Source organism: Lagenorhynchus albirostris, chromosome 3 (genome assembly GCF_949774975.1).
Source record: "Lagenorhynchus albirostris chromosome 3, mLagAlb1.1, whole genome shotgun sequence".
In the NCBI taxonomy this organism is placed as follows: Eukaryota; Metazoa; Chordata; class Mammalia; order Artiodactyla; family Delphinidae; genus Lagenorhynchus; species Lagenorhynchus albirostris.
In genome coordinates, this window is record NC_083097.1 from 104,330,300 (window position 1) to 104,358,077 (window position 27,778).

Consider the following 27,778-nt stretch of genomic DNA (forward strand, 5'->3'; position numbering starts at 1 on the left):
CCGCTCACCACAACTAGAGAAAGCCTGCATGCAGCAAAGACAACCCAATGCAGCCAAAAATTTAAATATATAAATAAATAAATTTATAAAGAAAAAAAGAAAATACACAACAGTTTTCTCAGGAGTAGCATTTTCATAAAGCTGAGCCTCATTTCAGGACTCAGTTTCTCTGCTCAGCCTCACCCTCATCCCTCCAGCTGTAAGGACAGCACCTCAGACACTCAGTTCCTTGTATTCCTACTCACTTCCCGGGTTCTTATACTACAAATACCTTCTTATTGGCAATCCTGATATACAAGTGACTTGTTCTTTTTTTCTCCTTCTTTGCATACTGTAAAGTTTTTGTGAATTTTGCCTGAAATCTTCATCCTCCCAATTTTGTGCTATTCTTGATCCTCCGTTCCTTTAAAATGGGGCTCCAAATGGATCATTTCTGTGATGGATTCCACTTACTTCTGAAAAACCCAAAATTAGAGATCCTAACATTTTTGTATTCTGGGTTTTAATGGGGTTGTTTTGACAGTGGGTTTTGTTTTTTATGTGTGTGCTTAATCTACAGTACCTGAGGTACCTTTCAGTCTTATTTGATGTTTATGATATTTTGAATATTTGCCATAATAGCTGACGATCTGTTAATATTGTACTTCCTCTTAAAAAACTTTGTTCCTGGATTTCACGCCCCAGCCTTTTGCATTCTTATCTTTCTGTTTTGGTAAGTTTCTCATTACACTTTTTTTATTTTTATTATTTTTCAAATATTTATTTATTTAGGCTGCACCAGCTCTTAGTTGTGGCATGCGGGCGTCTTAGTTGCGGCGTGCACGTGGGATCTAGTTCCCCAATCAGGGATCGAACCCAGGCCCCCTGCATCAGGAGTGCAGAGTCTTACCCACTGGACCACCAGGGAAGTCCCTCATTACACTTTTAAAATCTAGGTCTTTCCCAAACACTTCCTTTTGGCCAAAAGCCTTAATTAGATCTCCTCTAATGTATCTTAGGTACATGAAAGGCGGCTTATTCTGACATTCAGCAGTTGCTGGTGGAAGAACACCTTCAAAAAAGGTGTAGAGATAGAAATACAAAAAAATATTTAAAGGCCTTGCCCCTGAGAAAATTACTAACTTGAAGGAGATATATATTTTTAGAAACTTTGTTCGTACTGAGCAATGCATTATACAAAATCCTATTTACATGCTGAGGGTGCAAATAACAAAGCGGAACTATCAGCAGCATCAATCTACCTTTCCTGGAAATTGGAAAAGTCAGTTGCTGTCTCCTTGATGCATTTTCTTGTCATTTTCCTTTGTTGTTTTCCAATTGTGCTTGGCCTCAAAATACCACTACTGAGAAGTTATTTAGTTTGATTATGATTTTGCTTACGACTGTTGTTTCTTCCAGCAATGAAGACAGTCTATTCAAGTTTCCATATAGTTTCAAATTATTACTCACCTAATTAATGGTCAGTTTGAAAGATAAGTATGCACACAATGCTGATTCAGTGAAAGGGAAAGTGGAAAGACGACCTTTATCCCCCTCTTCTACCTTCAGCATGGCCCTCTTCCAATAGGACTTGTAAATCACACTTGGGAAGGAGTTTACTACATAGGTCTTGAGATAAAATTTTAGCCCAAGCCCTTTTTCAAATGCTGATTGTTGTTCCGAACCCCATATATACTCAAAGTTGTCCAGTCAACAAGTATTAATTGCATAATTTCTTATATCCAGACATTGGAAGTAAAGAGATGGGGGCTGGTATCAGGAGGGTGTATAACTGGACATGTCCTGGGCATGGAACAATGGATAGTTGTGGGTAGTTCAGAAGGCACAGGGGCTTCCCTTGTGGCGCAGTGGTTGAGAATCTGCCTGCCAATGCAGGGGACACGGCTTTGAGCCCTGGTCTGGGAATATCCCACATGCCGCGCAGCAACTTGGCCCGTGAGCCACAACTACTGAGCCTGTGCGTCTGGAGCTTGTGCTCCGCAACAAGAGAGGCCGCGACAGTGAGAGGCCCGCGCACCACGGTGAAGAGTGGCCCCCACTTGCTGCAACTAGAGAAAGCCCACGAACAGAAACGAAGACCCAACACAGCCAAAAATAAATGAATGAATAAATAAATTAATTAATTAATTAAAAAGGCGGCACAGAGAGGATAGTCCAGGCTAGAGGAGCCAAGAGCCACGCACAGAGGGAGGATGAAACACGATGTAAGTGAGGCTATGGTGAGAAGATCAACATGGCTGGAATGGAGAACTCTTTTTAGAAAGTAGAGGGAGACTGCAAAACTCTGGAGGGTCTTGACTCATAACCAGATACCTCACTGTGATGCTCAATAGAAAGCCATTGTTGGTTCTGGAGCAGGGGCATGACATAATGGAGGCAGTGTCTTAAGAGGATGAATGGGGGCATTGATTGTCCCAGAAGACTTGGAGAGGGAGACCCTGGAGACCACTGCTGAATGTTCCCGATGTTGAGGGGACACGTCTGCAGCTGCAGCTGTTCTCTGCTGTTGACTTCATCTTAAAGTAGTGACAGAAGCCCTTGTGGGTGGTTTTTATTAAACAAAAAACAAAAAACATAAACCAGTTTGAGTTGGGTTTCTGTCCCTTCAGAATCAGAATCCTGATATTTGAATACTCTTCGGAGTTACGTGAGTTGCCTTAGGCTTTGAAGGAAAAGCAATGATTTAGGAAAACAGAATTGGGAGTAGATATAAAGAAGGTAGAAATGAATCCCATGATTGTTCATGGGACCAGGTTAAAGGGGCATGTTGGGGCCACTGATGGCTGTGCTAAGCCATTCCTCCAGCCCTGGTATTGCAGCTGAGATTTAGGCACCGCTCTCTGCTATTGCAATGTGCTTGGGACTCAACAGAAATCGTTTCCAACTGGCAGAGCCCTTCCTCTGCAAGGACAGTATCTTTTTGTTGTTCTTTGGGCTCTTCTGGTTTTCAAATACAGTTTTTTACCTGCTAACAATATGTGTCTATTATATCTCAAACTAGATTTGCAAAGTCCCTCCCACCAAACACAACTTTCCTCTTGTGTTCCCTGTAACTATGCACGGTGGTGCTAATCTCCATTCCCCAGATAACCTTTGGGTTATCTTGAATGTTGCTCTCCAGTGCTTGCTCTCCCACCCATCCTGGTGTTATCTCTGGATTCTCTCTCCAGTGCCGTGTCTGCTTCTTGCCTTCAAACTCCTCCCCACATCTGCCTCTGCATTTTCTGTCTCTACTCTCCATCCCAGCACATCCCCATTCTTATACACTGATGCGAGCGTAACCCTCCAGGAGCACATATCTCATCAGGCCTCTCGTGATGGAGGTACAGGAAGAGGTGGACACTGAATAATATCTCATCCTCATCATTTCATTCCTTCTGTCGAAAAACCTTCAATTAATTCCTACTGCCAACCAAATGAAGTCTCAAAGCAGCGCTTTCTCATTAGGAATCAAACTTCACAACAATTTAATTTGCTTCTTTCTGCTGCCTTACTCCAGAAAAAAAATGCCAGGTTTTTCATCTGCCCCCCCCCCCATTGGTTTTAACTATGCCTGGTTTTAGTGGTAGTGGTACTTCATTATCTATAAAAATGTATTCATCCTGCTCTTTCTTGCTTACATATTCTAAACTTTCTGTCTCAACTTCCTGTTTTAATGGAACATACGAGTCAACTCACTTATACTAACGCCCTGCTTCCCTCTCTTCCTCCTCCCTATTTTAAATAGGCATATCACTCTTTCTCCTTCCTATTTGCATACATTTGCCTCTTTAAATAACACGTTGACCTAAATCTCTTGTTAAATTAATTTGACTCCCAACTTTTGAGAATAAGAAATTAGTAACCTTTGCCCTTCTTTCACCTTTTTACCACTCCTGTTTTTTCTTTAATAATAACTTCTCCTTTTTTTCCTGTTTAGAATTCCTACTCATTTGATATAAAAGTGCCTGGCTTACGGTGATTTGTGACCACCTAGAGGGGTGGGATAGGGAAGGTGGGAGGGAGGGAGACGCAAGAGGGAAGAGATATGGGAACATATGTATAACTGAATCACTTTGTTACACAGCAGAAACTAACACACCATTGTAAAGCAATTATACTCCAATAAAGATGTTAAAAAAAAAAAAGTGCCTGGCTTAAACATGTCTTGTGTTTCCCTCTTACTTTTTCTCTCTTTTGAATTTCTGTATCTTGATGCTATTTTCCAGCCCTTTGATTAAATAAATAGGTCTCGTTGAGAAGGTAATATTTGAGTAAAGACTCGAAGGAAAAGAGGGAGAGAGCCACATGGCTTTATGGGGGCAACAGCGTTCCAGGCAGAGGGAATAGCCAGTGCACAGATTTTCTTGTGGGAGCATGGAGTGAGAAAAGGGGGTCAGGGAGATGAGGTGGGGCAGACAGGGCAGGTCATGAAGTGCCTTGTAGGCTATTAGGGATTCGAACTCTGAGAGAACTGAGGAGTCAAGGAAGGTTTCCTTTTCCATAATATTGTGATCTGTTTTAGGAGTTCTATCTTCTTTCTGAAGATATTAATTAGAAGGTTTGGGGGTTTTGTTTTTCTTGTTTGCTTGTTTGTTCTGTTTTCTGAAGTCAATTTTCTAAGGGTTTTACTTTCTTGTTAGTTTATCTTGGTCTTTTCTTTAAGACTTCAGATTTTCTTCAAGGGTCTGGCAATCCTTTGCTGTCATTTCATATTTAAGAATGAGGGACTAGAGGGAAAAAATAAGGGATTAGAGTAGTTTTGGAAGAATATGAATAGGGAGTTGGTACTTAGCTTGGGACCACTTTATTCAAAATGGAAGGAAGAGAAGGGATTTACTCTGGAGTTCCAGCCCCCTTCTTAGGCACCCTGATTTTCTGCAGCTAAGTTATTCAGTTTTTTAATTGACAACCCTTCTGATATGTTTTCCTCACAAGCTAAGTAGCTGACTGTCTGCCATTTGTGTCTTGAGGATGGGGGTGTGGGCAAGGTGAGTGGTGGGCAGAAATTTCTCACACATACACCTTTAATTTAGTCTAATGTTTTCGGCAACTTCTTACATCGTCCTCCTATAGCACCTTATTGGACTCTGTCAAACAGATCAGTATTCTCTTATCTTCCACTTATACCCAAATTCTGAAATACAGCTTCCTCTGCTTTGCTGCATGAGTTAATATTTACTTTCTACTTTCCATTTTTCAGAAATTTGGGGAAATTACTCTTCTGCTGATGGTTTCCCACCATAATTGTAAGCAGGATTACTACTTCTTTTATAAATCCTCATCTTAACAGGCCTCGGAAAGGAGAGGCAAACATCTGTGCTCCTGTTCTTCTTCCTGGACTGGGAAGCCTGTTGGGTTTTGACAGGTTTTGACAGGTTTTGACAAAACCAAAGAATACTGTGTTTTCGGTATTCCTTTTTTAAAAAATCTGCCGGTAAGCCTATCAAGAGAAACTTAATTTGTCATTAACATTTTTATTTTAATGTTATGCTGGGCCCTAATATCCATTTAACTTTTCTAAATGTTTATTTATTTAAAAAGTCAATTCTAGGATATTGCCAAGAATTGGTGATGCAGTTATAAGAATTGTTTTCCCTGAATGTTTCAATCAGCAACGCGTTAGAAAAATTGGCAAAATGTACATACGAACAGCTAATTTACAAAACAGGAAATAAAAAACACTCTTAACTATAAGAAAATACACTCAACCTTACTCATCAGGAGAGAGATGTAAATCAAAACTATAATGGGACTTTTTTTTTTTTTTACCTCTTAGATATGTAGAGATCAAAAAGTTTAACACTAATCATTGGTAAAATTGTTATTCTATGTGCTAGGTACTCTGCTAAGCACTCTGAATTGTTTTTTGGGTTTTTTAAGAATATTTATTTCATTTATTTTTTCCTTTTATTTATTTACTTATTTTTTGCTGCATCAGGACTTAGTCGCCGCACACAGGATCTTTTTCATTACGGCTCGCCGTCTGCTCGGGTTTCTCTCTAGTTGCAGCACATGGGCTTCTCTCTAGTTGTGGCGTGCGGGTTTTCTCTTTCTAGTTGTGGCGCACAGGCTCCAGAGTGTGTGGGCTCTCTAGTTGAGGTGCACGAGCTCAGTAGTTGTGGCGCGCTGGCTTAGTTGCCCCACAGGATGTGGGATCTTAGTTCCCCGACCAGGGATCGAATCCACGTCCCCTGCATTGGAAGGTGGATTCTTTACCACTGGGCCACCAGGGGAGTCCCTGAATTGTTTTTTGAGTGTAACACTTTAGTAAGAATGTGTAAACACTGCTACATATTATGGGTGTGGGTCACAAAACCTTTTACTAAAGGCAATTTGGCAATAACTATAAATTTTTCTTTAATTTGTGTACATTTTAACACAGCAGTTCCATTTCCAGGAAGTTATCCTAGGGATATATTCACACATAATAAAACATAAGGACATATGTCACATAAGGACATTCTTTGCAGTGTTGTCTGTATTAGTGATAAGACTGAAATCACCTAAATGCCCATCAATAAGGAACTGGTTAAATTTTGTAAGCCATTACAGTGGAACTCTATGCAGTCATTAAAAAGAACGAGGAAGCTGTATGGTACTAATAGGGAAAGAACACCAAGTTAGTTTCAAAAAAGGGGGCGGGGGGTGTCTAGAATAACATGCTATCACTTGTGCTTAAAAGTACACTTATATGCATTCAGACTCCCTGGAAGTACACACAGGAGCTGGGAACAGTAGGTGCCTCTGGAGAGAAACAGGGCCAGCATAAAACAGGGGTGGGTAGAAGGGAGATTTGTTTTTCCGTTTGTAACTTTTGAATTGTGTTGTTGTGCTTCTAGTACCTATTCAGAAATAAATATGTAGATCAATAAATACAATGTAAAATTTCCAAAGATATCCTTATATCAGAATTGTAAATGAAAGACTGTTCTTCCTGATTGAGAAAAATCTAGCTGGGAGACTGAGCCGACTTTGCAGTTGGAGAGGCTTAGGGGTCTTGGAGCGGTCCTGGTCTCTATCACCAGTTCCTGCACCTTCTGCACCCCATTCTGCTTCCTGCTTTTGGTAACTGCGTTGTCTCTGTTTCTACTGTAGCTGCTGTGCAGCAGCCCCCAGAGTCCTCCTCTGCCCCTACAGCCCAGCTCTCAGCTTCCCAAGTGTTGCCACCCTTGCCTGCCAGCCAGGGAGCCACCAAGTGGGCAGCACACCAAAAACAAGAGTCTTTCAGGCTACAGATCTTGGCGAGTCCAGGTGCAGCCTGGTTTTCAGTACAGGGTTTCCATCCCATTTCCAGGATTTTATCTTCTGGGGATCCTCTGGTGAAACATATCCTATCTTCAAGTCACTTCTTAACCTTTGTTGGTCAAGACTGTGGTTTTGAGTAATGATAATCAGGGAGTTTTTTAAATGATAGTGGGTGTAAAACTATCTCACTGGTACTACCATAAAGGAGTTTAGTGACCTTTTTTATGCCTAAGCTTAGACTAATTTAACTTGAAGGTAGACAAGCACAGGTTTATCACTGTAACTAGGAAGGAGCACAGCTTCCTGGACTGAACCACAGTGAGGCACTTGTTTGCACTTACCTGAAATACAGCTTATTCACTCACCTGAGATAGAACCTAATTATCACTTACACGTGATGATGCCTGAGTACAACACATCTTCAACAGGAGAGGCAAAGGGCCTGGGAGATGGATATGACAGAACAGAGGAGTGTTGAGTTTACTCTAACTCAGAGAGACTCTTTTCAGGAGGAATGATAGTTGACCCCATGTAAGAATTCTAATTCTGAAAAATTGTGAAATCTGAATCAAGTCATCACCAGACTAATCACGTCTAGGAAGTGAGGAATATTGGACTGTTGATAGGGATCGTCCAACCTGTTTTTTATTTATAGATTGTGGTGCAACAGTGTGTGGCAGTGTCTTGTTGAAACCAGCACTTCCTAGCTGGTAATAAAAATGCTGTGGCCTAGTTGGTAAAGTCAGGCTTGGTTGGTATAAGTGTGTCTATCTCACTGCTCTGAAATTCCTACTTAGAAGCTTTCAGGGCCCATAACTGGTGCTTATATTGGGTTGGAGATAGGAGAAGAAATAACCTGCCAAAGCCAAGTGAAGGTGGATCCCGTGTTCCCAGCATCTTCTGCTGCTTCTATGCTTGCTTAAAACTGTCACTCATTTTTTTAAATAAATTTATTTATTTTACTTATTTATTTTTGGCTGCGTTGGGTCTTCGTTGCTGTGAGCGGGCTGTCTCTAGCTGCGGCGAGCGGGGTTACTCTTCGTTGCAGTGCACGGACTTCTCATTGCGTTGGCTTCTCTTGTTGTAGAGCACGGGCTCTAGGCGTGTGGGCTCAGTAGTTGTGGTTCACGGGTTCTAGAGCGCAGGCTCAGTAGTTGTGGCTCATGGGCTTAGTTGCTCCGTGGCATGTGGGATCTTCCCGGACCAAGGCTCGAACCCGTGTCCCCTACATTGGCAGGCGGATTCTTAACCACTGCACCACCAGGGAAGCCCCCAAGCTGATTTATTTTCATGACATAAGTGAGATCTGTTATTTCATCTCCCTTGTCAATGAGAGTTCAGCTTCACTGCCAGTAACTTTAAAGTTACTGAGAGGCCTTGCAGAAGTGGTCTGTTCCTTCTCCTATGCCCTCCTCACTCAAACACAGGTGAGCCTCTGCTCTTCGGATCCTAGCAGTTTCAGTTTGCTGCCAACAAGACCTCTGTGATAGGGGTGCTCCAGGAATCATCTCGCCTGTGTTGGTAATTAACTTGCTTGAGTTCCGTAGCATCTTTGAGTAAACAAAAACCTAAAGTTGAATCGGCCCATTGATGAATTTCACTTCTGTTTTGGATGCCGCAGAATTAATCCCACATCAGTCAACACTAATAAATGACCACACTGAGCAAAATGCTGAGCTGAGTGCTGTGGAAAAAAACAGAAGTTCCCTGCTTCTCGTAGTTGGATCATTAATTGATGAGGGGTCTAGTGAGTTATAGAGCCAGCAGCAGCAGAGCTGAGGTGATGGGATGGGAGGCTCTGTGGAGCTTGTGCCCGCTGGGGAGGGCTTTCCAGGGCAGAACCAGTGCCAGAGACCAGGAGCCAGTCTAGGGAAGAGAAAGGTGGAGGCTCTGTACATCATCGGATGAATGGATAAAGAAGATGTGGCACATATATACAATGGAATATTACTCAACCATAAAAAGAAATGAAATCGAGTTATTTGTAGTGAGGTGGATGGACCTAGAGTCTGTCATACAGAGTGAAGTAAGTCAGAAAGAGAAAGACAAATACCGTATGCTAACACACATATATGGAATCTAAGGGGAAAAAAAGTGTCATGAAGAACCTAGGGGTAAGACGGGAATAAAGACACAGACCTACTAGAGAATGGACTTGAGGATATGGGGAGGGAGAAGGGTAAGCTGTGACAAAGTGAGAGAGTGGCATGGACATATATACACTACCAAACGTAAAATAGATAGCTAGTGGGAAGCAGCCGCATAGCACAGGGAGATCAGCTCGGTGCTTTGTGACCACCTAGAAGGGTGGGATAGGGAGGGTGGGAGGGAGGGAGACGCAAGAGGGAAGAGATATGGGAACATATGTATATGTATAACTGATTCACTTTGTTATAAAGCAGAAACTAACACACCATTGTAAACAATTATACTCCAATAAAGATGTTAAAAAAAAAAGTCATTTTAATCTGCACATACCTGAATGCTCTGTCATTGAAAGACATTGTGTGGGTGGGTTGACCTAGAGGCAGCCTCTGTAATCTTGTCAGTGCTAAGCTAGGGGCGCTGCATCAGGACCACCCACTTGGTGAGGGCTGAGTGCCCAGCACTGCACACAAGTGCCTGGCCAGGAAGGGCGGGGCAAGGAGGGGCTGAAATTCAGCCACTTCGCTTCCTCTGCTCCTTGGTGCTGGGCTCTTCCTGCCCAGAGCAAGAGGCACCATTTCTCTGCCAAGTCCTGTGTCAGTAGGGCTACATCCAGACAGCACCTTTTTATGAGTGCTTCTGGCCGGGCATGGCTCTTCCTGAGTCTTCAAGGGTGCTGTGCAGGACAGCTACCGTGCTGCCTCTAAGTCTGAATCTGTCCCTGCAAAGCATAGAATTCCGTAAATATTTGAATGAATGCTGAGGTGGATTATTGAAGTTACACACGCACTTCATCTCCCTACTTAAAGAGGGACTCGAGTGGATTTCTTTTTTTGTGTGGTTTATTGTATTTCAATTTACTTGACTAGTTTGTGGAAACTTGTTGAAGAGATTTTCTGATTTACTTTTTTTTAACCATTTTTTTCCCTTGAAGTATAATTTACAATGTTGTATTAGTTTCAGGCGTACAGCAAAGTGATTCAGATATATATATATATATACGTACGTTTTCAGATTCTTTTCTGTTATAGGTTGTTATATTGAATATAGTTCCCTGTGCTATACAGTAGGTCCGTGTTGTTTATCTATATTATATATAGTAGTGTGAATCTGTTAATCCCAAACTCCTAATTTATCTCCACCACCCACCCCTCTGCTCCCACTGCTATCCCCTTTGGTAACCATAAGTTTATTTTCTGTCTGTGAGTCTGTTTCTGTTTTGTAAATAAGTTCATTTGAGTGGATTTTTTCTTTTTTTTTTTTTTTTTTTTGGTTTATTGTTTTCAATTTACTTGACTGGTTTGTGGAAACTTTTTTTTTGTTTTGAAAAACCTATTTACTTTTCCAAATATTATTCCAAATACATGCTTTACAGGCTACTATGGGTCAGAAACATTCTGTAGAAGAAATTATTTTGATAGACATTGGAAATAATTTTACTAGAAGAAAAAGCTCATATTTATCTAGATGTGGCTATGTTCCACAGGAAGATTTCGACGTCTAAGGTGCAAAGACAAAATGACTGTGGCTTTTCTTGCCACTCAGAATATTGACAATCTTCCCTTAGAGCCTACTCTTTTTTTTTTAATATCAAAATCTAATAAGCCAAATTTATTCAAGAAAAGTTATATCCATTTTCCTTTAACCTTCTTAATCTACCAAGGACAGTAACTTATGTAAAAGCATGCCTGTTTTTTCCTTTAGAGCTTCTTTTTTCTTTTTTTAATTGGAGTATAATTGCTTTACAATGTTGTGTTAGTTTCTGCTGTACAATGAAGTGAATCAACCACATGCATACCTATATCCCCTCCCTCTTGCCCCCTCCCCCACACACCGCGTCCCACCCATCCAGGTCATCACAGAGCACCGAGCTGAGCTTCCTGTGCTTTATAGCATGTTCCCACTAGCTGTCTATTTTATGCATGGTAGTGTATATATGTCAATCCTAATCTCCCAATTCGGCCCACCCTCACCTTCCCACCCTGTGTCCACATGTCCATTCTCTACATCTGCATCTCTATTCCTGCCCTGCAAATAGGTTCATCTGTACCATTTTTCTAGATTCCACATATACATGTTAATATACGATATTTGTTTTTCTCTTTCTGGCTTAGTTCACTCTGTATGACAGACTCTAGGTCCATCCACATCTCTACAAATGACCCAATTTCGTTCCTTTTTATGGCTAATATTCCATTGTATGTATGTGCCACATCTTCTCTATCCATTCATCTGTCTGTGGACATTTAGGTTATTTCCATGTCTTGGCTATTGTAAATAGTGCTGCAGTAAACATTGGGGTACATGTGTCTTTCTGAGTTATGGTTTTCTCAGGGTATATGCCCAGTAGGGGCATTGCTGTGTCATATGGTAGTTGTATTTTTAGTTTTTTAAGGAACCTCCATACTGTTCTCCATAGTGGCTGTATCAGTTTACATTCCCACCAATAGTGTAAGACGGTTCCCTTTTCTCCACACCCTCTCCAGCATTTGTTGTTTGTAGATTTTCGATGATGGCCATTCTGACTGGTGTGAGGTGATAACTCACTATAGTTTTGATATGCATTCCTCTAATAATTAGTGATATTGAGCATCCTTTCATGTGCCCCTTGGCCATCTGTATGTCCTCCTTGGAGAGATGTCTATTTAGGTCTTCTGCCCATTTTTTGATTGGGTTGTTTGTTTTTTTGATACTGAGCTCCATGAGCTGTTAGTATATTTTGGAGATTAATCATTTGTTGCTTCCTTTGCAATTATCTTCTCCCATTCTGAGGGTTGTCTTTTTTATGGTTTCCTTTGCTGTGCAAAAGCTTTTAAGTTTAATTAGGTCCCATTTGTTTATTTTGCTTTTATTTTCATTACTCTAGGAGGGGGGTAAAAAAAGATCTTGCTGTGGTTTATGTCAAAGACTGTTTTTCCTATGTTTTCCTCTAAGAGTTTTATAGTGTCTGGTCTTCGATTTAGGTCTTTAATCCATTTTGAGTTGTTTTTGTTTTTGGTGGTAAGCGGCCCTCTCACTGCTGTGGCCTCTCCCGTTGCGGAGCACAGGCTCCGGACACGCAGGCTCAGCGGCCATGGCTCACGGGCCCAGCCGCTCCGCAGCATGTGGGATCCTCCTGGACCGGGGCACGAACCCGTGTCCCCTGCTTCGGCAGGCGGACTCTCAACCACTGCCCTACCAGGGAATCCCCGAGTTTATTTTTGTGTATGGTGTTAGGTAGGTGTTAGGTGTTAGTTGGGTGTCAAGTAGACAGTATACTGACCTTTAGAAGTAGGGCTCCAATGGACAAGGGGGTGGAGGACTGTCAAGCATCAGAATGAATTCAACTTAAGAACAAACTGGCTCTGATCCCAGCCAACCCCAAAGTCTAGCCAGAGGCCCATTAGAAATAAATGCAAATTGTAGTATCACTTTTACAAGGTTGTGCCACTCTACACTGTTAAATCTAATCAATCCATGTTAAAGCTAAGCACACTCCCATTATTAGCTCAGTCCTCACCGTATCCCATTTCTGTGAAGGCTCCTATGGAAACTTTTTAAAGAGATTTTCTGATTTACTTTTTTTTATAACATTTTTTTTTCTTGAAGTATAGTTAATTTACAGTGTTGTGTTAGATTCAGGTGTACAGCAAAGTGATTCAGAGATATATCTATATATATACACACACATATATGTGTACTTTTTCAGATTCTTTTCCATTATGGGTTATTACAAGATACCGAACATAGTTTCCTGTGCTGTACAGTAGGTGCGTGTTGTTTATTTTATGTATAGTAGTGTGAATCTGTTAATCCCAAACTCCTAATTTATCTCCACCACCCACCCCTCTGCCCCCACTGCTATCCCCTTTGGTAACTGTAAGTTTATTTTCTATGTCTGTGAGTCTGTTTCTGTTTTGTAAATAAGTTCACTTGAGTGGATTTCTTATGCTTTTGAAGAATAGGAGTAATGTGTGTGTCTTGGGGGATAGAGGGAAAAGGCAGGGATGTGCTCAAAGGGCCCTTAACAGTTCTATAATTCTTTTTTTTTTTTTTAAACAGTTCTATAATTCTTGGAGTCCATAAATTAAATTAAATTCTCGGAGTCCATAAATTTGATATTAAAATAAATCTTCTAGGGCTTCCCTGGTGGCACATTGGTTGAGAGTCTGCCTGCCGATGCAGGGGACACGGGTTCGTGCCCGGTCTGGGAAGATCCCACATGCCACAGAGCAGCTGGGCCCGTGAGCCATGGTCACTGAGCCTGCGCGTCCAGAGCCTGTGCTCCACAACGGGAGAGGCCACAACAGTGAGAGGCCCGCGTACCACAAAAAAAATATAAATAAATAAATAAATAAATAAATAAATAAATAAATAAATAAACAAAATAAATCTTCTATTTTAAACCAAAGCAATGTTTTCATTTTAATGTTTCAAGGCTTTCCATGTACCTTTTATCACATAATGCAATTCAGTTATGTACTGAGTCCTTTTAATGTACATAAGTGCTTTAAGTACTTTGAAAAGAACTGAAGAAATAGAAGGTCGGGCCTATGTCCTCAGATGTTAACCTACCTAGAAAAGGAGAAATGCAGAATAAGAGTATCAACCACTCGTAGGGATTATTACTTGGATACCTTGTCAGACATACCTGGTTTTGATTTTGACACGACAGTAGGACTCCCAGTGTGGGCTGGAATTTCCATGCGCTGTGAAAAGTGGTAAGCAAGCAACCACAGAGGTTCAAGTAACCAATAGCATTTCCTGCCTGCGAGGTTTTTTGCAGGTGAAGATACCAAATGGGTGGTAAGTTAGGATTAAAATTAGCTAAACTGTCACAGCAATGCTGTCTTCCTTTACACTCAGCCACCGTGGAGTTCTCATGGTCTAGAAGTATGTTTTGTGAGTCCTCTGCTGTGCAGGCTGACACCAAAGAAGGTCTGATCCATGCTACCACCTTGTGTTCTCCCTGGCCACATTCCTTCCTCTCCTTCCATGTTGAAATGGTTTCCCCTGATCCCGAGACTGAGGGAGCTCACCTGTGTCCACTGCACTGGCCGTCCTCCATCTGTTAATGGTTCAGCGTGCTGACCCTCTGACTTACTGTCTCCTCTACTCCCTTTTTCACCAAGGTCAGACCTAGTTTTCCAAAAGCCTACTGAGTGCGATTATATACCCGCACTATCCTAGACCTCGTGGTCAGTATAAAAATCAATGAGATTCTTCTCCCCAGCCTGGGGCTCCCACACTGAAGAGCTAGTAAGAGGGCTCAGAGGATAGATGCGTGGCTGGGGGGTGGATGGATGCGAAGAAAGAAAATATGAGAATGGGCATGTACACAGAGGCCTCTCGGATGGGCAGACCTGAGTTTGAATCCCAACTCAGACAGGTACTAGTTCTGCAAACTCGGGCAAGAAATTCACTATGTGAGAGCCTCAAATTCCTAGTCTGTGAAATGGGAGTAATAATTCCCACCTAGCCTGGGTGGTGGTGCGGATTAGAGAGTGTAATTGCTGAGAGAAGCGCTTGGTGAAATTAGCAAGCACCCAAACCAGGACCTATATAGCTACAACAAAAGATGATAAGTGACGTAAGTGCAAACAGACGGGGTGGGAGCGCCCAGCAGAAAGGCTCACAGCTGGCAGGAGGCCGCACGTGAGCTCGTGCTCAGGTCAGGGGCCCTCCCAGCTTCTGGGTGATCTTCCACCTCCATGCTGGGCTGGGCAGAGCCAGGCAGCGCAGGGCACGGGCCGCATACCTGGGAGCCGGAAAGTCCCTGCAAAGTTGGACATTTACCTGCACATAAACCTGCACGTGTATCTGAAGCAGGCATGACCCAGAGCCCCACCCCCTGGGGCACCAGCTGAGGGGGTAGGATGGAGGGATGGAAAGGGCACTGCTGTCCTTGTTGACTTCAGCCAGTCCCGGGCATTGAAGATCATTCCACTCTCCAGAAAGCGAGGTCACGTCATCGTTTTTCCCTCCTCCCCACTCTGGATATCTAAGGTGAAGTGTTTTCTCCAGCTCAGAGGCTGAGAATGGTGTGGAGGAGAAAAAGAAGGTCTGCAGGTCACCAGCAGCCCTGTCCCCTGCTCTGTCCAGCGAGACCGAGTCCGCAGACCCGAAGAGAATCATTTCCCTGCGGTGAGTCCTCACCTTGACTCTGTTCTTTTGGCCTTTCGGGGAGGAGGGGTTGCTGGGAGGAGCTGGTGTTTCTAGTTTTATGGTGATGGTTAACAGTGAAGATCTCCTACAAGCAGATGACACCCCTGAGAAAGAAGTGGGGTGTTTTTCCTTGATATCCAGGCACTGGCACCTGCCTTCCTTTCTCAGCTCTTCCCGCCAGCCTCTCTTCTCCTTCCCACTGCAGCCTTCTGCAGAATTTCTGCCCCTTTCTGAAAGCACTGATTTTGCTACATGATAAAGCCGGGGTGGGCCCCTCTCTGGCATGGAGTTAGAAGCACCTGGAAAGGCTGCCAGGGTTGCTGCTGAGGCCACCCAGGTTGGATTGTCTGCTCGGCCTGTGGGTGTGCACACCTGCTGTCTCACTTTCCTGGCAGCCACGGAAAAGAGCGGAGGGAAGCCCTGCCTGGGATCCCCGGGCGGGGTGTGCACATCTCCCTGGGCTGCCCATTTCCTGGGGCCGGTGCTGGAAGCCGGGCTCAGTTTGGTCGTGGGGCTGTGAGGGGACAGGCGGTTTGAGATGTGGAGCTCTGGTCCCCGTCACTCTCAGGGGCACCAATTATGTGCTTGCTTTCACTTGGAAGGAAGAAGTAGGAACTTCAAGTTGCTTTTGTTCCCTTAAAAGAGAATGGTTAAGCCAGTGATGAATTACAGGTAACTGTGGCCATTTATCCACACCAAGTGGAGGAGTAATAGCTCTCCTCCCCATATTAGAACTGTCAGAACTCCTACCTTCTACGTCTTTTGTCCTCTGCTAAAGGATGATTAAATAACTCCTGCTTTTCCCTTCCTTCCTGGCTACCCAGCCCACGGCTTCTCTGCAAATCTATACCTCACTCAGGACCAAGCCTAAGTCTTCACTCTGCCCCCAGATTTTTCTATTCTGACTATCACTCCCAATTCTGTCTCCATCTTTTCTGCATGACTGTTTTGATGCATCTCACTTTTTTTTTTTTTTTTTTTTTTTTTTTGCGGTACGCGGGCCTCTCACTGTTGTGGCCTCTCCCGTTGTGGAGCACAGGCTCCGGACGCGCAGGCTCAGCAGCCATGGCTCACGGGCCCAGCCGCTCCGCGGCATGTGGGATCTTCCCGGACCAGGGCACGAACCCGTGTCCCCTGCATTGGCAGGTGGACTCTCAACCACTGCGCCACCAGGGAAGCCCCAATTCTGAATTTTTGAATAAAAATGTTTTGCACTAGGTTTCAGGTCCTGCTCATAGTCATCTGTATGAAGTGAGACTAACACAGTTGAAAAGATACAAAGAAATAATGCATGTAAATAAGCATACCTCCCACCCCTACCTCAGAGCCAATGCTGTGCAGACAAGCCCTTCTACTTGTGTCTCTTGAGATCATCAAGGGTACAGCTGCCCTTTTGTCACATTTGCTTACAGTCCATTGTTCTTCAAAAGGTCTGATCATTGCCTTGACAGTACCATTAACATTTATTAATTTGAATCAGTAGAGGTGATAAATTCAAATTAGTGGCTAGTATAAATAATAGGTAATTTGACATTTGTAAAAACAATTTTATTTTCAAGTAGAGTACAAATGTCTACTCATAGTTTTTTTTAAAAAGTAATTCCTAGAATTCTGAAGAAATTTATATCTGTGAATTGGTTCAGTGGCCAGTAACTGAATCCAAATCTCTGTGCCTTGAATTGATGAGAGATATTTTGCCTCTGGTTTGAGCACTGTGGACTCAAAACTGTTGCGGGCAGCAGAGGCCTGGGACATCACATAGTCAGTCTCTTCACAGCTGAGAAAGCCAGAGTCCAAAGTCTCTCTAACTTCATTTCTGTCCCTCTGTCACACCCATATGCCACCCAAATTGCTTAAGAGTCTTCTTAAATTCACTTTGAACCAAACATTATTTTAACTGAGCCTGATTCTAGAGAATCCTATCGTGGAATCATGAATTTCATGTGCCATTTTTCCCCCCAATAAACAGAAAAAAATCTACATAATTGTATCACAAAATTTTTCCATGTGTATACCTCTAAAAATCATGCATGCATTCCACTTTGAAATGGCTGGGTTTCGCTGTATGGTTAAAGATGCAAGTTCTACTCAAAGGAAGAGCCAGGACTAGAATCACCTTGGAAAGAAATCCGGGAGCTCTGACCTCTGCCCTTATGAGAACAAAGGAAGGACTTCCAAACATGTTCTTTTTTTATCCTGATTTTACTTCTATTTTCCCACTCTGGGATGTTCTGTCTCTCTTTTCCCCATACCCAATTCCTGCTCATCCTGTTAGGCCCAGTGTATTAAGCCCTCACTGACCTGCTGGTCTCTTCTCTTACCTCCTGTTGGACTTAACTGTCTCTATTACCACCTCCTAACGCCCATGATATGTACTGTTTTGATGCTACATCATGTACTGCCTTTTTAGAAAGATGCTTGATATGCGCACAGGTTCCTTAAGGATAAGGACTGTCTTGTGTGCCCCGAGGCATTTAACATTACGCCTCTCTCAATTAACACTTGTTAAGTATTCACAGAATTCTGGATTGAACTATAGCTGCAGTTTCAATAATCAGCCTCCAGTACTCCTCCTTATACTGCTTAAAATACTTTTGAGATGATATAATTACTTTCACAGCTCAATCGATACTTCTCCCTTCCAAAAGGTACGGTTTCTTCAGTTTGGGATCCCGCCTGCTGGAATCACCCCGTCCCCCACACCGTGTCCTTAGAGTCCTGAGGGATTATCGATGTCTAGAAGAGAAAAATCAATGTCAGGCTTTCTTGTGAGCTGGTATAATAATCAAGATGTATTACACTGTATACAATTAATGGTAGCGTAAAAAATTCATCTTACGGACTTCTTGGATTTTCTTTCCTCAGGTCGAAATCCAGTTTCGATGGTGCCTCTTTAGCAAGTGAGAAGAATGACTGTAAAACAGAAAGCAAGAATGACTCTAAGATTGAAAGGAAAAAGGCCTCATCTTCCAGCCAGGTAATTTGGGAATGAAATGTGTATTGTCTCAGAGGGTGACAGAAGCATTGAAGCCAATGGGAAGAGGGAACGCAAGGGTCAGGACTAAGGTAGGCACAGATTTTAGAGAATCAGGAAGAAAGGACCGGCTGCAGTTCCCTTGGGCGAGCTTTCATCAACATTAAATTTCACAGCTGACCATGCGGCACATGCAGAGGGGCAGTGAGTACTGAGAGTCATGTGCTTGTCTAATAATTAGCGGAGACCAGGAGAGGTGTGACATCCTTGCACTACAATTAAAGAGTGTGATAAGGCACCTGTGTGAATAGAAGGCTTCCCAACTGCACACAGAGGAGGAAAACCTGGGAACAGGGTCATGATTCTTTTTTGGAAGCAATTTGGGGTCTGCTTCAAAATACACCCAGATGGGTAACAAAGCCCAGTTCTGTGTCATAGAGTATGACATACTTACTGGGGCCAACAGTTTGGGGCTTTTTGACACTTCACTCCTAAAATACTTGAATATGTATCTCCTAAGAACTAGAACAAGAAACTGTTGGCTCACCCAAGAAATTTAACTAAATAGTAAATATACAAAAATATTACTAATATAAAATCCATTTTCGATTTCCACAATTGTCCCAGTAGTGAATGTCCTTTATAAAGACTTTTTGCTCCCCCTCTCTAGAATCCAGTTGAACCATGCATTCCATTTATTTGTCATGTCACCTTTAATTTAGATCAGTCCCTACGTTTTTTTAAATTTTATTTTTATTAATTTCACATTTTTGAAGACTCCATGGCCCAGGATATTTTTAAATCAAGCATGCAACCAGTGCTCACTGTAGCCATTAAAAAGAAGATCTCGGCAAAGCCCTGATAGAACACCTAGCTTTAATCAAGGAAACTTTCTGGATGCAGGATGTACTCCAAGGAAGCAGCATGAGCTAACCTACTTTATGTGAGGTGTTCATGTATAAACGAGTTGACTTGAGAGGACCATCTGTCATACGCAGATGGCAGTAGTCTTCTATTATGGCAATAGTCTTCTATTATGGCAATATGTCTTCTATTATGGCAATAGTAGGGCCATTTCTGCCACTGAGACTACTCCTAGTTTGGATAATGCATCATCAAGGGCCAACTTGTGGTATCTCTCTGTTCCGCTCATAAGACTCTGCCTGCTAGGATGCTTTTGAAGGAAAGTGGTCCTGTGGATGGAGGACCCAGCTCTACCTCTTAGTAGCTGTGTGGAGCCAGTTAAGTCGCTCATAATCCCTGAGGCACAGGGTCCTGAACTGACATCAGTTCCCAGGTTGCTGTGGGGCTGGGGGTGGTGTTTTGTGAAAGCATTTTACAGACTGTAAATTGCTGTCTATACATTGTTGTCACAAGTGGAAACAGATGAAAATGAAGTGATTTGCAGCATTTCAGACTCTTGGGCCTTCTACCGCCCTGGAGAGTTAAGTCTTCTGTGTGAAATCCTACTTGTCACCTCCCCCTGACACGGGTTGAGGGAACACCTTCACAACAGTAACAGTCACAGTGACAAACCGGAGACGTATTACCCATTTAAGCCTTACGGCATCCCTCTGAGGCAGCTACTGGCACGGAAGAGAAGACTGGCCCAGAGAGGTTAAGTAACTAGGCCAGGATCGCGTGCCACAGAAGAGGTGCAGCTAAAACTTAAACTCAGGGTAATCTGATACAGGGCTTTTAACCGCTACCCTCTTCTGAGAGTACTCGCTGGGACCTTTAGTGCCCTGGGATCCACTACCTGGTGAGATTTTATCTCATTTCTTATTAGGGACATCCTTGTCCAGCCACTTCTGAAGAAAGCTGACCACCAGCTACTTCACGATTATAGATATATATATGTCCAGTCAGCAAGTCACTAATCTTGTTGGAAAATGAAACCTTTGTGCCCTGCCTTCCACTGTTTTTCACTGAAGGGTTGGGTTGGGGACTATGATCAGGGAGAATGAACTCCTAAGAGTCTCTGTTAAGGGTGGGGAGATTTGTTACATAATTTAGATTGAAGTTAAAATTCGTGATGTTTGAGAAGAACAAGAGCGGTGATGCCTGTGTTTTGTCGTCCTTGTAGGACAAGGCAAACATGCACTTCCACAAGCTGTTTCTGGATGTCCCCACTGAGGAACCCCTGAGGCAAAGTAAGTTCTGACTTGGTTGACTTTGAAAAGATGCTAATTGGTTTGGGGGAAGAAAGAGTCTGGGGACTGAATCACCAAGGGGAATAGGTTTCTGAAAGTCATGATGTAACAATAACACCGACCTCACTCAGCTTTCACCCAGCACCTTGAAAGATGAGGGAGTAGAATGGGAAAGTGACCTCCTCCACGTGATATGGAACCATCCAAGGGGATTCCAGAATGTCCTCGCCTTGCATACTCACTGCTGAAATGTGTTGTGATTGGATCGTGCTGAGATTTAAGATAATAAGACCAGAGCAAGAGAGGCCACTAGAAGAAGACAACACAGACGTAGGCGGACAGACATGTCAACCCCTGTGCTGTGCAGGGCTCAGTGGTCACACCTAAACACCTGGCCCAGCACGATGTTCAGCACCTGCTCCGCTCCGCTGAGCGCATCTGGGGCCCAGGGTTCCATTCCAGCTTCCCTCAGTACACAAATGCTAAGGCAGCATGCTGGCTTCCTCCCGCCATCTCCAAACAGGAAGGTGTGGGTCATGTGCTCTCCCCACAATGAGACCATCTATTTCAAAAGGAGTCATTAGTGACCAGACCAGGGTAGAAAGGGCAGCAGTGCCAACATTAGCACAAGGATGACACACCTTCCCCACACCTTCCCAAAGAGAGGAGTTTTTTTTTCCCTGGTACGCGGGCCTCTCACTGTTGTGGCCTCTCCCGTTGCGGAGCACAGGCTCCGGATGCGCAGGCTCAGCGGCCATGGCTCACGGGCCCAGCCGCTCCGCGGCATGTGGCATCTTCCTGGACCGGGGCACGAACCCGTGTCCCCTGCATTGGCAGGCGGACTCTCAACCACTGCGACACCAGGGAAGCCCCTTGCCTTTCCATTTTGACGTTTATACTGAAGTTTGTAAGACTTGGAATTAAAAAACAAACTCTCATCTCCATAGCTTTATTCCACTAAAGATGACTGAAAAAGAGGTGAGAGATCTTTTGAGCGTGTGCGTGTGTTATCTCTGCGCATCTCTGAGTCACCAACATATATACACAATTTTCATTTTAAATGGAAATTCTAACATGATGTTATACCTGTATATATTTTCCCAGGTTTTACCTGTGCTCTACAGAAAGAAATATTATACCAGGGGAAGCTCTTTGTATCAGAAAACTGGATTTGTTTTCATTCCAAGGTCTTTGGAAAAGACACTAAGGTTGGTATAATTTTTCAGAAAGAAAGCTAATCCTGCATTTCCTTATATATTGTGACTATTAATTGTTTTAAATGTAGCAAGTCTGTAAATATTTGTGTCATTATTATTCCTTTAGACCAAGTTTCCTTTACTATAGTTCCAAATACTACAGGTTCTAAATGCCTCTAGATAACCCAAACTTCCCTTTTTCCCTAAACAGCACTCTCTCATTCATTTCCTTATATATATATATATATCTCCCACAATCCTACCTTAAATCCTTTTTACCAAGATGTCACCAGTACACTCTTAAAGTTTTTCATATGGAGAATGTGTCATAATCTGTTTCAAAGACATACATTAAACCCAAAACAATTCTTTAAAGAAATCTGAATTTTACACCATATTCACAGTTACCATCAGAGATATCTAGGCAAACAGGCCTATACATAAGATACTCACTAGAGCTCACTCTGTCACCAGCACAAAATGAGCAGGATTTGGAGCATTTTAGGCCTGGTCTGGGGGAGTCACATACCCTCAGTCCCCGGTGAACACGGACATCTCTTCCTTCTCACTAAACACAGATTTGGGGGAGCAGAGGCCCACGATACCTGAGCCTTTAAGGAGGATAGCCTGAAGAAGTTGGCAGTTTTCCCAGGGCACCGCCTTCTAAAACGAGGCCCTTGGGACTTTGGCATGAGAAGGGAAAAACTAAGTCCACCCCACTGACATTCTTTCCCTTTGAGCTGTGATGTCACATCACACAGTTCAGTCAGGCCACCAGAACAAAGTGGCAGAGAAACACCTGGGGTTTGCGTGACCTCAGTGAGTTTTTGTTTGTTTGTTTGTGGTACGCGGGCCTCTCACTGTTGCGGCCTCCCCCGTCACGGAGCACAGGCTCCGGACGCGCATGCCCAGCGGCCATGGCTCGCGGGCCCAGCCGCTCCGCGGCATGTGGGATCTTCCCGGACCCGGGCATGAACCCGCATCCCCTGCATCGGCAGGCGGACTCTCAACCACTGCGCCACCAGGGAAGCCCTCAGTAAGATTTTAATCATTCTGATTCGTGATTATGAATAAGCAGCTTTTATACTCTTGAAGTTGCTGATTAAAAACTCCTTTTGTTTTGACTGGTAGATATATTTTATTTAAATATTCTCCCTAAAGCCACTGGCAGTCTTATAAATAAAGACCACTTAACAAATATAATGGAAATTCTTTATTTTGGTTTTGAGTCAGCAGACTAACATCAAACATGTAATTTTTATTGTACAGAGTTATGTTTAGATAAACATAGTTTAGATTCACAGTATTATTTGAATCAGTATAATGCAAAGCAATATTGAATAGTATTGCACCATATTTCTAGATTTCTGGATTATAAGCAGTTGTTCATGAAGTGGGGAAGGGAACTGGGTGTTACTGATCTCCAATTCCATGGGATAAAGACAATTCTCAGGAGTAGAGAGAGCCAACACCTCTGACCAAAGCAGCAGGGGTTGAAAACAGTAGTGAACAAAGAATTAGCCTTGGGCTTCCCTGGTGGCACAGTGGTTAAGAACCCGCCTGCCAATGCAGGGGACATGGGTTCGAGCCCTGGACCAGGAAGATCCCACATGCCGTGGAGCAACTAAGCCCGTGCGCCACAACTACTGAGCCTGAACTCTAGAGCCCGCAAGCCACATCTACTGAGCCCGTGTGCTGCAACTACTGAAGCCCGCATGCCTACAGCCCATGCTCTGCAACAAGAGAAGCCACGACAGTGAGAAGCCCGTGCACCGCAACGAAGAGTAGCCCACACTCACCGCAACTAGAGAAAGCCCACACGCAGCAACGAAGACCCAACACAGCCAAAAAATAAATAAAATAAATAATTTTTTTAAAAAATTAGCCTTTGTTAAAGGATGGGGAATTCACAAAGCCAGTAAGTGATTTCAAGCTAATATGATTCTAGCAATGGTTTCAAAATCCTATCTCTACCTAAGAAAGAACTGACCAAAAAAAGCTAAAAGGAGTGACCTGGTTTTTTAAAGACAAGGACATGTGGGATTGCTTTTGCATGTGCTGTCTCTAATCTAAGAGACAAGAGGGGGTGGGAAGATAAGAACCATGATAGTGACTTGCACATTCCTTACCCACTGAGGATGGTGTCAAGGAGATGTGGGCTTCAGCTCTGCGGCAGAATTTGCTCACTGCCAACAGACCTTGGTCCAACATGATCCAATGTGAACTAAAAACAAGCAAGCAATCTGCTCTAGGAAGGGGAATTTTCTAAGCACCCTAAAGTGTAACTTTAATCAGAACCTTTTCCTCAGCCTGTTTGTATTTTTATTTTATTTTATTTTTTTTTTTTGCGGTACGTGGGCCTCCCACTGCTGTGGCCTCTCCCGTTGTGGGGCACAGGCTCCGGACGTGCAGGCTCAGCAGCCATGGCTCATGGGCCCAGCCGCTCCACGGCATGTGGGATCTTCCCGGACCGGGGCACGAACCCGTGTCCCCTGCGTCAGCAGGCGGACTCCCAACCACTGCGCCACCAGGGAAGCCCTGTTTGTATTTTTAGATGCTAGTAAAATTAAAGGCATGTATCACATTGCATCTAGGCTCAAACAGAGAAGTGATTCATGCTTTATTTCTCAAATGTTATCTAGTTGTCACTTATACTCATGAAGCAATTGAGAGAAACTCCTTCTTAAGGGTGTTCCGTGCCTTACATTCTGCAAAAATCCAAATTTATAACCCCTTATCACTGTGTGTGTGTGTTGCTGCTGAGAAACGAAATTAGGCTCATTTTTATATCATCATCTGTCTTGGAAGATCTTAAATTCTTTTCCCCAAAGTAATCCCAATTTATCACTTCTGAATTATCTCCCCAACTTCAAAAGTTTCGTGGGTAGAGTTCTTTGGCAAAATAGTTTTTTTTCTTTAGTGTCTAATTTAGATTAGCCCCTCATTCTTTTTTTTTTTTATTATTAATTTATTTATTTTTGCTGTGTTGTAGCCCCTCATTCTTCATAGTCTTCCCATCAGGAACCTGGAGGGGCAGTAGAACAACTCCATCTCATAAACCTAAATATGAACGCAAACGTTCTAAATTAAAATGTAAGAAAATTGAAAGCTTAGTTTTGGTCCTTCAAGCTGGCAGTACTAACATAAACCCCTCCTCTTCCCCACTGACCTTGCTGATCTCTTTCAGAATATGTGAAGCATTTTTACAAAATGTATGTTCATGTGAGTGTGTGCACCTGTGGAGGGATTCAGGCCCTTTTCTTTTTACCAGGAGTGGGGGTGACTCTCTTTTCAGGGATCAAAGTGATGTGATCCATTTTCCTTTGAGATCAAACCTGGTTGAAGGGCTGTAACATAAAAATATCAGGAACATCTACTATTCTTCGCAGCATCTGGTACATTCTTGCAGTACCTTGTATGAAAAAGAACCCCTATTTTGGATCAGATTGGTTCAAATTCTATCTTTGTAACTTATTTATGACCTTGAGAAAGTTATATACCTCTCTAAACAAACATCCTTATCTCTTAGAATGTCTACATTATAGGACTGTCATATTTAAATGAAATTATCATCTGGTAAATAGGTATTGATAATGGTAGCTGCTGTAATTGTCATTGTTGTTATTCTTTATTGTTTGAGCCAGAAAAGAACTTAAGGGTGCTTGTATTTCACCCATCCTCTTTTTTATGAGACAGATGAGGAAATGAATGACTTTTTTATTGAGTGCTAGGCATTTTCCATCTATTATCTCATTTAATCCACAGAAAATCCTGGGAAATAGGTAAGACTGTCTCTATTTTATAAGTCAGGAAACCAAGGCCAAGAAAGGATACCTTACAAGGTTGAATAAGTCATGTGGATAGTAATAGAACTGAGAATTCAGGCCCCAGACTCCCTGTTCAAAAATGGGTCTACTATACCAGTGCTTTTCAGCCTTTTTCCCTAAGGACAGAAAAGAGGAGGGTGTGTGGAGATGAGCTCAAAGTAGATGACTACAAGCATGTAACTTCTTAAGAGCCTGGGGATTACCTTTAAAATGGCTGTACATTTTGCATTCTATTCGCATGTCCCAGGTCTCCCACCAAAACCTTCTGTAGACTTGATGATCCAGACGACCTCGGTGACACTCTTCTAAGATTCACTTTTCTTCATGGAGGCTGGAGAGCTTGCTGCTGGTTTTATCTTTTTTTATTTTTCCTTTAACATGAAGATTTGGAGTGCTGCTCTGTGAAGCCTGAACCCATGTTAACTCAGTGATTCTGTTTCAGATCTCTATTCCGGCTTTCTCGGTAACCCTGATAAAGAAAACCAAAACTGCCCTTCTGGTGCCAAATGCCCTGATTATAGCGACAGTCACAGACAGGGTGAGTACGCAGCAGGTGCGGGCACCCTGCTTTGTCCTACTCTGGGTTTCATTGCCTTAGGGGCTTCTTGCGGAGGACCAAGACCCTGAAACATAATGCCACGAATCAGGAGTTACTCTGTAAGTCGAATTTTTGAAATCACAGCCTTTAGACATTTGTGTAGTGTTGTTTCCCCTGACAAGGTGATTTATTCTAATGTAATAGTTGCCAATTTTGAATTTCCTGCTGACTTCATTATACTTACTTGACCAAAGTCAAAAAAGTAAAATTCTTTCCCAACTTCCATTTCCCTAACATCTATTGGGTCAGGTCAGGCTACAGGGATATATTTCATTTCTTTATTATTATTTAAAACGCCACCATCACCACCACCTTATTCACAGGGTGCGGCAGGGCAATATGAGGGGTCCCTGGGGCGGGGTTGACCAGCCTCCCCATAACCTCCATTGGGTGCCTCCCCAGAGCCAACCTAAAGACGTAAAACTTGGGCTTGCTATTCAAGTTCAGCTTGAGGACCAGTTCCCAGGCCCTCTTTGCCTCCAGGTTGCCTTAACTACCCCTCTTCAGTACAGAAGTTCCGGAGCTGTCATTGACTGTTGGGCTACCCCAGACATGGGCAACCTGAAATATTTGCATGGAGAGCGATGTGTGTTTCACCTTGGCAAGAGAGAGAGAGTAGAATGGTTTGGTTACTCATGTTTCACTTGAAATTCTTTTTTAATATTTTACCTACTATTTTTATGAAAGCATAAAAGCTACAATTCATTTCTAATCATACTGAATAACTTAAAGGGGGAAGGAGAAAGAAGGAAAGATTAAAAGAGGCTATTCTGATGAGCTAGGAAATATGTTAATATGTTTCTAGATTATTATTATTTTTTAATACGAATGGCTAACAAGCATCAGGTACTTCTTGCCAGGCGTACACAAAATGCTTTCCTTATATTTACACGTTTATTCCACACTACCATACTGTAAGGGATGGGGATTGTTAAGAAAACTGGAACTAAGAGTTTGCCCAGTGTCACCCACTTGGTAGGTAACAGAGCCAAAATTTGCAACCCGGTCTGTCTAATGCCAGAACCCGTAATGTTAACTACTTTGGAATACAGTGTTTGCTCGGGAAGTGTATCGGTTTCTCTCATGGGAATGCAGGAGAGGGTAATCACAAACTTTGGAAAGGGGGTGTGAAAAGATGCTGTGGCTCAAATAGATGGAAAAAGTGTGAACTTTTTTATTTCTCTACGTGTGGTTTATGGTAAAATCATTTTTCCTTGTGTTATTTGTCTCCAAATTACTTGTCTAGCTCTGACTTCTTTCCCATAACTTATTTATAAGCATTCACCAGAAAATCTCCATATTTGTACAAGAAAGAATCTGGAAGTGGCTTGAAAAAGAATGAGCCTTTTAGAGTGGCTGGGACATTTTCAATGGAAATCTAGGTCAGAGCAGAGAAAGCAGACCCTTGGGAATTGTTAAATACCTTCTAAAAGGGGGGCGGGGAAGGGAGGGAGAGGCTTAAAAGAGGACCTGGCGAATACAACTGGCCTTTCTTTACTATCCAGGTCTTTTCC

General features: G+C 42.9%; 1 protein-coding gene across 6 annotated transcripts in view; it reads left to right on the forward strand.

The window, feature by feature from the left end:
- Positions 1–27,778, forward strand: part of GRAMD2B (GRAM domain containing 2B) — a 67,963-nt gene that overhangs the window by 27,481 nt on the left and 12,704 nt on the right. For 3 of the 6 annotated variants that reach the window (XR_009539557.1, XM_060143491.1, XM_060143492.1), the window contains exons 2-7: positions 15,376–15,495; positions 18,165–18,284; positions 18,382–18,493; positions 20,577–20,643; positions 21,748–21,851; positions 26,109–26,204. Coding sequence is in view for 5 of the 6 variants with exons in the window: in XM_060143491.1 (XP_059999474.1) it covers positions 15,376–15,495; positions 18,165–18,284; positions 18,382–18,493; positions 20,577–20,643; positions 21,748–21,851; positions 26,109–26,204 (619 nt within the window). In the remaining variant the exon portion in view is untranslated. Of the gene's footprint in view, positions 1–15,375; positions 15,496–16,140; positions 16,189–18,164; positions 18,285–18,381; positions 18,494–20,576; positions 20,644–21,747; positions 21,852–26,108; positions 26,205–27,778 lie in introns of those variants that run through there. The other 3 variants (XM_060143493.1, XM_060143495.1, XM_060143494.1) reach the window with 2 other exon arrangements.